At 36.0% G+C, this 11064-nt stretch overlaps 2 protein-coding genes across 2 annotated transcripts; one reads left to right on the top strand and one right to left on the bottom strand.

Moving 5' to 3' along the window:
- Positions 1-1210: 1210 nt before the first annotated feature.
- hbbe2 (hemoglobin beta embryonic-2) lies at positions 1211-1824 on the top strand (the record flags this gene model as incomplete). The annotated part of the gene is made up of 3 exons (XM_079260394.1): positions 1211-1302; positions 1378-1600; positions 1696-1824. 3 exons carry the CDS (start codon positions 1211-1213, stop codon positions 1822-1824), a joined length of 444 nt encoding a protein of 147 aa, XP_079116520.1.
- Positions 1825-6897: 5073 nt separating this feature from the next.
- On the bottom strand, positions 6898-9598 carry hbae4 (hemoglobin alpha embryonic-4; the record flags this gene model as incomplete). The annotated part of the gene is made up of 3 exons (XM_079260996.1): positions 9503-9598; positions 8794-8998; positions 6898-7026 (listed from the first exon to the last, which is right to left on the bottom strand). Exons 1-3 carry the CDS (start codon positions 9592-9594, stop codon positions 6898-6900), a joined length of 426 nt encoding a protein of 141 aa, XP_079117122.1. The 5' UTR covers positions 9595-9598.
- Between the last annotated feature and the right edge of the window lie 1466 nt (positions 9599-11064).

An 11064-nucleotide genomic window follows, 5' to 3' on the forward strand; every position in this document is an offset into this window, starting at 1 on the left:
AAATGGAGAAAAAAAAACCATAAATCTTTCCAAGATTTATCAGTGATTGACTTTTTTTAATTGAGCTTTTTTTTTTTCTTTTTTTGGCTCACACCATAAATTTAATTCCTATCAAGAGGAAGAAATAGCGCTGAGCGCCTTTATCGCTGAGCTCAAGTATTTTCTTAATCAAAACGTCTGTGAATTTGGGAGCCATGGGGCCTGGGTGGAGGGGGCACTGCTGCTGATAACACTCGTGTGGCTTGCAAGATAACTTACGCTGCAAGAAACACTCTCAAGCTGATTGGCAAAAGGACAAAATTTGAATGCATTGACTGACATTTTACTATGATGTTAAATAAGCCTCAATAAACCTGTTTTATTTAATAACAACACTTTAGTTGACTTGTTTTAATACCTATTTCTTTTTTTTAAAAATATCGCTTTATGTTTTAGTTTTTTTTTAAAGTAGGCCTAGATCTAGTAAACGTGGGCTACATTCACAAGAACACTTTTTATTTGGGATTTTCCACGTCACATTCAAACAACAGACACATAAATTGTAAATATTTCATTAAACACCGTTAATTAGGATTCAATTTGATGTTTTAACATATTTATATAATTATACTGACTTCGCTAAAAACACTGAAAGGTTTTATATTTCTTAACTAGCTGTTTATCTTTAACAAATAATGAATCCTGAATAATGAAGGAAAAGTAAAGTTGAAAAAGTTGAGTTAAGCTGCAGGATTCCGTTTTTGTCCTGAGTTTTTCTTTCTTTTCTTTTTTTTTCTTACCAGTAAGCTACATTTAGTTTAAAAGTTGTAAATGGCAATAAGTTCAAATGTCCACTGTCAACAAGACTCATTGGACTGCAGCTAAATGAAGTGATGCTCAGGATTCATTCCACTAAAACAAGCAAACAAAAACAAAAGCAAACGCCCCCTTTAAACAGCTAATTCCCCCCTACTAAATGTGCCAAACTGGTTCATTTTTAGATATCCCAACGGATAATTAGACTATTAAAATTAGGCCTATATGTTAGGTGATCCAGAAACTTCTGGAGAAGTCAGCTGTTTATCTCAAGTGCATCATCTCCAGCCTATCAGCTGCTGTCTCCTTCAGGGCGTGGGGGCGCTTTGAGACATTTAAATAGACCGGGCTAGAGATGAAGCGCTATTCAGCCTTTTTCTTTCAAGCCTGAACAAAAGAAAAAAAATAACCAACCATGGTTGAGTGGACTGAGCAAGAGCGCACCATCATCAGCAGCATCTTCTCCGGCCTGGACTACGAAGATGTCGGCCCCAAGGCGCTCTGCAGGTACAGTTCCTGAACCTCTCCATCCTCCCTCTCTGCTGCTTTTGCACATTGCTGAAACTTTCCATCCTCCCCCAGGTGTCTGATCGTTTACCCCTGGACTCAGAGGTACTTCGGCGGCTTTGGTAACCTCTACAACGCCGAGGCCATCAAGACCAACCCGAACATCGCCGCCCACGGCATTAAGGTGCTGCACGGTCTGGACCGCGCCGTGAAGAACATGGACAACATCAAGGCCACCTATGCCGAGCTGAGCGTGCTGCACTCCGAGAAGCTCCACGTCGACCCCGATAACTTCAAGGTACTGAAAAAAAAAAGTCTTGTTAATTAAAAAAACAACAGGTTAATATGAAATACTAATAAAGAAGAATGTTTTCTCTCCTTGTTTGTCCACAGCTGTTGTCTGACTGCCTGACCATCGTGGTTGCCGCCAAACTGGGCTCTGGTTTCACCCCAGAGATTCAGGCTGCCTTCCAGAAGTTCTTGGCCGTGGTGGTTTCCGCACTGGGAAGGCAGTACCACTAAAAGCCAGAAGCCTTTGCACCTGGAGAAGAGATCTAAGGTTTCTCCACATGTCTTATGTGTCTCTTCTTAAGGAATAAAGACCCACTAAAGCAAAAAAAGAAAAAAAAAAGAATCTGCTGTCATGTTTTCATTTTGTTTTCTGCATGTCAAAGTGTCATAATGGACGAGGAGGTAAGAAAGGGGAGAATAGGGGGGAAAAAAAGACAAAATAAAGATGGTTTGGATGATTCTTTTGGAATAATAAAAATGGGGCAACTTGTTTATTTGAATTGTTTTCTGGTCGAAGCCTGATGTTGCTGAGGGGGATGCAGATATCAGTATCTTGTTTTTCTTTGTGGGGCTTGACATGACATCTGTTATCAGAGGCTGCAGCTGAAAAACAGATGAGAGCTCTTAGTTTTAAGAACAGCTGATTACCAGGAGGACCAGTGGAGGAAGAAAAAATGAAGAAAAGTGACAAGATTTCAATATAAAAGAGGGGAATAAAGCTGTCACTGGAATTGAGACACATTAGGCCTCATGTCTTTTCATATAAAGTTAAGCTAAGTTATGCATTAATAATTCACTGCAAGGTTGAAAATGAAAAAGAAAAGACAAAAAAAAAAAAAGGAAAACAGTTTTGAATAGTCTGTGTAATTGTGCTAAACAAAGGAAGCCAAAATACTAACAGGAATACTAAAAAAAAAAAAAAAAAAAGAACTAAATCAGTTAATAAGCAAAAACATAAGAAAAAGAGCCAAATAAAGAAATAAAATAAAAACAAAAGTGTCAGTTTGCAACATGCGCAAACACAGATGTTTAGTTACACTCATCAGTAAACATCAGCCCATCCCTGACACTACAAGAGGCTCATTTTTCACATTTATCATGCAGGCAAACAAGTTAGTGTCAACAGCAGTAGCTGGTTAACATTTGAGACTTTAATTTAAAACCAGTCTTTGTTACATGGAACATTTCATTCTGTGATCGTGGCTCTTATGTTGTAGTTGCAGCAGATCTGGAAAAGCTCATCTGCATTTACTGGTTTGCATTGCAGCAAAAATACAGCTTTGTACGTCATTTTAATTCTGCTGGAAACTTCTGAGACATCTTTAGATGTGTTGTCTCCAAAATGCTGTTTCTTGGTAAGCCAGCTTTTCCCAAATTGGGGGTCACAAGATGATTTCAGGGGTCACCATATGGAAAATAAAAAAAAGACCATTTATCAAACAAATTTGGGATTTTTATGAAATTTGTGAAAATTAACGTGTTAGCAACAAGAACAAAGTTATTACTTGTACCACATTAAAAGTCAGAATTTGGTCGTATCTCAGGGAGCAGAAGCTGATTATTGGCACAACAACTATTAACATAGTCCAAAATCAACTTTATCTTCTTTATTTCTGAAGAGTCTGACAGGTTTCAAGCCTTGCAACGACAACATATGTTATCTTGGGAGTTGCAGCTCAAAACATTTGGGAGCCACTGTTATAAGCTATGCAGACCTTGCAAATGCACAAGTCTGCACAAGTCTGTCAAAAAATCAGGTGTGTTGCTGCAAATGCCTGACTGAAATGAACGGGTCATTGTGGAAAAAGTGGACAAAAAGCTGTTGGATCCATTTGATCTGAATTAGGTGTGTTGGAGCAGAGAAACATATAAAACCTGCAGGATACAAAGCTTGAAGACCAGACTTTGACACCTGTGGTTTAGAGTCGAGACCACGGGACACCAACTCCAGTCCTCGAGCGCTACCATCCTGCAGGTTTTAGTGTTTCCCTGGTACAACAGGAATGATTCAAATGAAAAGGTTCTCCAACAACTTGTCATATTTTGAACCTGCCCTTTTTAATTTGGGTCTGGTGTGTTGCGCCAGGGAAACACTAAAACCTGCAGGGTGTTAGCTTTCAAGGACTGAGTCGGTGACACCTGGTCACGTGAGATGTAAAAAGTTATCTCTTCATTTTCTCACAAGTCACCTGCTGTGTCTCCAATAAGTACAAGGTATACTTGTACCCATTTGAGAAACATTGAAGGGAAAGTACACCCTGGATAGATCACCAGTCCATCATAGGATATTTTGGCTTTAAATTTGTTAAATAAATGACTATGTAGTATCTTATACACTCGTCTGTAGTTATTATTACTTTTTTTTTAAGGCTTGATGATAATCATGTTTTTATTTTTTGTTATTATTAATTTATTATGTCATGTCCTGTAAAATTTTCAAACTGGAAAAAAATCTAATTTTTCCTTTACTATTCATTTTCCTATTTAGGCTACCAGTGAAACATGTGACCAACTCATGAGTGTGTGATAGCTGTGCGTGGTTCGGTAATGCTGCACAATTTTATGGCAGATTAAATCTGTATTTTTGCTGAATTTTTTAAATAAAAATCAAGTGCTGGATTTTTTTTTAAAAACAGAATTTATTATTACCTTGAAAAATTATGATTCAGCAAACAAGCCATAAAAATACCACTATTTTTAAAAAAATCTTTTTTTATTTTATAATAGAAAGACATCAAAGAATAAAAATATGCAACCAGCTGCTGTATGTAATGACACTCTACAATCTTTAATCAAATGTTAAAATAAAAAAACAGCAACAATTCTGAAAAAATACACTATTTAATATTTGTTTTTACTTTGACTGTGTTCAGTAAATTTGAAATAGTCCACAGCGAGTCTGATTAACATGCAGTATCTAATAATAAACACGTGAGATTAAATGTGTTGATCAAATAATTTTTATTGTTTTTGACTTCACTGCATAAAGTATATCATGCACACTCCTCTTGACCTCCAGAATCTGACTTTTCCAGACATGATACTGTTTAGAGGAAAACATAGCACTCAAATAAACATGGAGTTTTTCCTTAGCTGCTGTGTGAGAATAGGATGATGTGGTCAGATTTTTGCTAACATTAGCTGAATTTTAAATGCAGAAGATAATTATGGGAAGCCTTTCATGCGCAGGCTTAAAAACCAACAGTTAAAGATGCAACACAAGATCTTTGTTTTTCTGGCCCTTCACTGGTGTGTGTTGGTGCACTGCTGCCCCCTACTGGACTGAGATGGAACATCACGTGGCATCTATCTTGGAGATATTTTTAACATCAGGGTGTTCACTTATGATTGTGACTTATTGTCATAACTTTCCATCGTTAATGAAATGGTATTTTTCATCTATATTAAATCAAGTTAGAATTGTCCTAAAAATTAGCGACCAGTAAATTCTTCTTAAGTCATGAGTAGTGTTCCAACACTGGTGTTGGTGCACTGAAAGGGCTCTTTAGTGCAGTGAAGCCTGCCAACCAAGCTTAGTATGTCCCTAATACGGTGTGAAAACCATCCCTTCAACATAAAACAAGCCTTTGGAGGCACCATGATGAATGTTCTATCAACATATTCTGCACCTTGTAACTGTTCCCATTGTGATGGAAGTAAATAAGTTTATTTGTTTTTTTAGTTCTTGAAATGGTCTGTCTATGATGTGCTCTTCACAGCTTTTCATGTAATTTGTACATTGTTAAAATAAATTGTTTTAATATATTTTTAAATTTCTTCTTTCACTTTTGCGCTTAACATTTAAGGTAATTGGGGAAATGAGCTCGTAGTGGCGCCAACATACTTGGTCACCTGTACACTGACCAAGACTTCAAATATTTTCACAAGCTGAGAGCTGGATTTAAGTTGCACAAACATAAGTCAAACATAAGCAAATTCATAAATAAACCTTTTAAATTCCCTAGAATGATAAAACCTATGTTTATTTATTTCAAAATATGGATTGTAAATAATTACCATATAAAACCATTGTTTTAATTCGAGATGATTAACATAAGGATTTAGATTAATTCCAAGTTAATGCAGTGAGTTCCTGTTGTCAGCACACTGATTTGTATCCTATCATATCACATTTAAGTACTTCTCAGTATCTGTCAACAATGAATATACAGTGTATTCGGGGGATGTTGTCATTTATTAATTTTTTCACCACCTTGAAAGTACACAATCCCATCCACACGTACCAAACAGACTCAAACTGCTCCTGCTTGGTGGTCTCATTTACCTTCAATCAACAACTGTTTTATCATCCTGACTAAAGTGGTGACATACAGTGAGTTTCCTTTGCTGAGATTAGATGTTTACAGATACTGCTCAGAAGTAATTCATTTTGTTAGTGGCCCGTAATTACAAATGTTTGGCTCAATTGGCTCCATTTATAATCAGAAATTTAGTTGATACATCACCATTAGCCAGCCATCCATCCATCCATCATCACTAAATAAATCAGTACTCTGTTAGTTATTAATACATTTCTGATTAATTGCTCATTATAATATTAAATCTAACAATCACTTACATACCAATCTGCAATTTGAGATTTCTTTTCATAAATGATTGAAGTATTTTTTCATTTATTTTATCAGGTGAGAGGTAGGTTACACTCTGGATGGGTCACCAATTCATCATATGAGACAGCCTCCTATGCTCTCACTGCGGTTGTATCTTAATTTACCACAAGGTGGTGCTGTCGCTTTTCTTTCACTTTGAGTATAAACATTAATATAGATTCAGTTCCACATTTACTCAGTTCACTCTCCTGTGACCATTTATTAAAAAATAGAGAGAGTCTTTTTTAGATTTATTTGCTGTTTTTGAAGTACATGTTGTAGCTTGATCTGAGATTGTGGCCAAGGTTTCTATTCATGGATAATTAAGAAAGTTATGTACTTTTTCATTTTTAAAGCTCCCAAAAAGCTGCAACAGTTAAGTTTATTCCAGATCTCATAACCGTGCACGTCTTCCTATATGGTGATAGTAAATGATTTCACTCTTTTAGCTCCATACATCTGCAAGGGATTATTTTAACTCCTTATTATATATTGTTTAAAAATTTTACTTGTGAACAAATTGTATTTGAGAATACTTACAAAATTATATACAGTAAAATAAAATTTAATACAAAAGCACATTAATTGTAGACTTTTATTACAACAACACATAACACCATTATGACAATACACATAGGTGAATATATAATTCTACATGGCATTATATTACACTGAAAAACAATGTGCTTTAGTCTCATCTGTATTTCTCGGAGAGCACAGCTGCAAAAGCTGACAAGTACTTGTCCATAGCTGCATGTACAACTGGTGTGAAATCTTCGCCCAGATAACATGCCAGGGCAACAAGCATACAGTGTGATAGCAGCTGCAGGGAGAGAAAACGTTGTTACTGGTAAAGAAACAAGAAAGAGTTATCATGACAGTCATGCAACACCACTAACTAATGTACTAACATTACAATTAGATATTGCTAACATTAAACAGCAGTCACCTTGTCAGCATTTAAGTTTGGAAAAACTCATTTAAAATGTCGGACAAAGAGATGTTCATTCATTTTTATTGTAGTTTAAACTGGAACACTTGAGTAAAATTAAAAACCCAAAAGAGAAGTAAGATTATTATTTTTCTATATAACAGACTATATTCAGTTTAAACCTGGATTTTTTTTTTCCTTTTGGCAGAGGCCATTGGCTGTACATGCAGATTACATTCTGACACTTTCTGAAAAGAAAGCAAACTTTTTCTTTATTATTTTTGACATGATAAGGGGGATATATCTATCCTTTTTCTATATTTGCTTATTCCAATTCCAATTTTTTTTCAAATGGATGAAGTTTTTTCAAAGTAATTTATCCAATCTTTTGTTCAAAATACTTAAAAATCCTTTCATTATTTAATTTCAATTTCATTATTTATTTTCTTATTTACATTTTTAGTTTTTGAAAGAAGGTTGTGATAATCCCTGAACAGCAACAACATGCCTTAGGACTATTATCTTTGGGGGCTTGGGAGTTTTCTTTTAAATGTGGGAGAGGTTCAAAAGTATTTCCGAAAAGTGAGTTACTTACCTGTAATGACCAATAATCAGAATCACTCTGGAGAATCAAAGCATTTAGTAAAGGTCGAGTTAACAAAATATTATTATCTATGATGTATCAACTCTGCATCAGACAACTACTATAGATTAGGCTAAACAGTTGTTTGATGCAGATCCAATGCAGTGTCAGAATCCACAACGTAACTCTTGACTGAACCAATTGTCACGCCACCTTTCTGAGTAGTTTTAAGATGACCTAATTTGTTTCTGGTTCTTCAGACTTATAGTTCTCTGATTGCTGTCTGCAACAGGTAAAACACAAGATTCTTCTTAGTTCACACAACTCCATTAAAGAAAAATATCGAAGTTTCCAGAGCGACTTTATTCAAAAGATAAAAACTGTGTCCATGAGGGCGAGGATCAGTTTGCAGAAAAAAATGATTTTAGCCTTAACCATGATCATTTTCTAAATTGTAGCAGCTTTGATTGATAGTACTTAAACAAGTGGATATGCTACCTAAAGCCAAACAGGAAGTAACATATAACACAGTTTAAATGTAACTATGGCAACCTATAAGATCATACCCATGATGGTGATGGTGGCATTGTAAAAAGAAGGGATTTCAGCTCCAAAAAGGATTGTTTTTCTGGTTCTACCTCATTAAAACACTTAGTCTAAATTCAATCAGAAAGTGAGAAAAGTGCTGTAATGTGTACTGATCTTGATCTCAGGTCCTACAAAGGCCTGCAGTTGAAAATCCAGCCTTTTGCTTTACTATCCAACCACCCTTCTTTCAGTCCTGTTAGGATTCTGTAGGTTATAAAACACTAGACATGACGCTGATGTCTGTTCTGATGTGAGAAATGTTCATTAGTTGGACTTAAAAATAGTAATAAAGGACATGCATGACAGGTTCAGTTGAAGAACTTATTGCACGAGCACTGAACTTTGTCTACTGAAGACAAGAGAAGGTTGATGTTGTCAAGCTTTGTTTTCTGTGCCAGCTACGTTCAAACACAAACGCATACAAAACCCCAAATTTGAAATGTGGAGAGTCCTTGGAGCCAATAAGCAGGTGCTTCTTCTAACCTTACCTTGAAGTTGGTCGGGTCTATGCGGAGCTGGTAGGCATGCAGAGTCTGCAGTGGAGCCAGGGTGACGGTGAGCTGGCTGATGTCTTTTGCTCCCTCTGCGATGGCCAGGACAATCTTCTTCCCATGAGAGTACAAGTGGGCAGAGCCAGGGGTGATGTCTAGATGGGAAAAGTATGTCTTGGTACCTGGATAAGAAGCAAACATCCTGCAGGCAAGGAAGACAGATGGGGTGTTGATATCTTATAAAGTTTCTCCAGTTATGCATGTACAATATATAACTCAGATATCAGAGACAAAACATTCAATGGGACACAAAGACTGGCTTTTGACACTTATTCTGCTGGCATCATCCACATCTTTCTCATCATCACTAATGTGAACATATTTTGCAGCTTTGCTTCTGTGGTAATATCATATCCAAAGTCTGTGCATTTTAGGTTTGAAACATGTGTAAACTGCATTATGTTGTATGTATTACACACAGTGATTCATCTCTGTAAAATAGTCTGTAAATAACTGGCAAACGTTTTGCAGCCATTTTACTGGCAAATTAAACAAAAAGTTATTTTTTAGAAAGAATAAAACAAATAATTTGTAAATGCCATCAATAAAGGGTCATTAAGTACAATCATATTTAAAAAGTTAGTAAAACCAAAAATATATATTACCAATTTTTCATCACTTTTGTCGATTACAAGTACAAACCTACCTAAGAAGTGCATCTGCGCCAATGTTTTCAGCCACAGGAGTCAATCTTTCCCATATTTGTTTAATGAGTTCTTTCTCCCTCCTTGACAGCATTGCAGTCTAGTTCATGCAACAACACAAGTTTAACAGTTGGTGAGTATCCAGTCAAAGGTGTCTCTCAGGGCACAGAGATGTGCTCTAATCAACCATTTTATCCCGGATGAAACGCCCAAAAAACTATTGAACAAAAAAGATTAAAGAACAATGAGTTAAACAGAAGAAGTTATTATTCCTGCTGTCAGAACACCATGCAATGCTTCAGTTCTTCGCTGTCGTGTTGGTCCCCTCCTTCGTGTTATCGGGGAGCAGCCATGGCAGGGTGGGGACTCCACGCTATCAGCTGCTAACTGCGTCATTCGGGGTATTTTCCATCATCAGTGCTTCTAACTTTAAGGCACTAGAGGTGTGGGGTTTACCTAATGGCCTCTTAATTACTTCTTTTGGGCTTTTGGTGTTGAAACTCTCCTACATGGGTAAATGGAATGTAAACAAATACAATCAAAATTTGTTATTATGTATGCAACCTTTACTAAATATTAACTGTAAACCCCACCATGGACCAATAAGACTCCTTTATATGTGTTTAAATAACTGTTTGTGGTCATTTTAATCTGCAAAAGTAGACTAAATCCCACAGGTCAGGAACCTTATACAGTAAAGGAAACAGTCTTGTGAAGATAAAGTGCCTTAGCCGCTGCTATCTGCAGCTCCGTAGACGAAAAGCAGGGTGTGTGGCATCTGATTACATTGTAAACATTGCTCCACTCTACCCAGATGACTGTGCAGTTGTGCACAAACAGTTTCTGGTTTTATTGCAGATTTTCCTTTTGAGAGGGTACATGTCAGTAACTAGCAAACAAATAAGGAAAATATGTGTTTCATTTTGAGCATAGTCGATGTGAAATGTTGAGGCGCTTATATTAGAGAAATTAGGTGTGCTGTAACTAGATGCAAAGTATGAAAACAAACCTCCAACACAGCAAACAAAGCTGAAAACACAAAGATACAGGAGAAGTAAAGGTGAAATTACAAAACAATTTCAGAAAATAGGTTATTTTCATGTAAACCACCACTTTTCAGAAAAGATAGAACAACAATAGTGAACCTAACAACTAAGGTGAAAATGCTATATTTAGAAACAAAAAAGGAGAACAAGATTTAACTTTTAATTTTGTTTCAATTGTCAAAAGATATTTCTTGTTTTAGTTTGTTTTTATGTATGAATTTGCTCCTTTGTTGTTGTTCTTATTTATGTTTCATTGCTATTTTCTCTAATGATTTGTTTTTGTTTTTTGCCTTGTTTTCTGTTTAATTTTTAAATGTTTTTTTTTTTAACTTGTTTTATTTTTTTTTTTTAATGCCACTTAATATTTTCTAAAATATTGTTGTTTTTGTCCATTTCTGTTGTTGTTATAGCGCTTTCCAGCTGTGCTTTGCACCTCAGGGCCTTCTTGCATAAGAAACGTAATCCCTGCAGTGTACCAGATGATGAACAGTATCAACAGTGTGTGTGTGACAATGGGA

This window comes from Telmatherina bonti (assembly GCF_933228915.1).
Source record: "Telmatherina bonti genome assembly, chromosome: 21".
Taxonomy (NCBI): Eukaryota; Metazoa; Chordata; class Actinopteri; order Atheriniformes; family Telmatherinidae; genus Telmatherina; species Telmatherina bonti.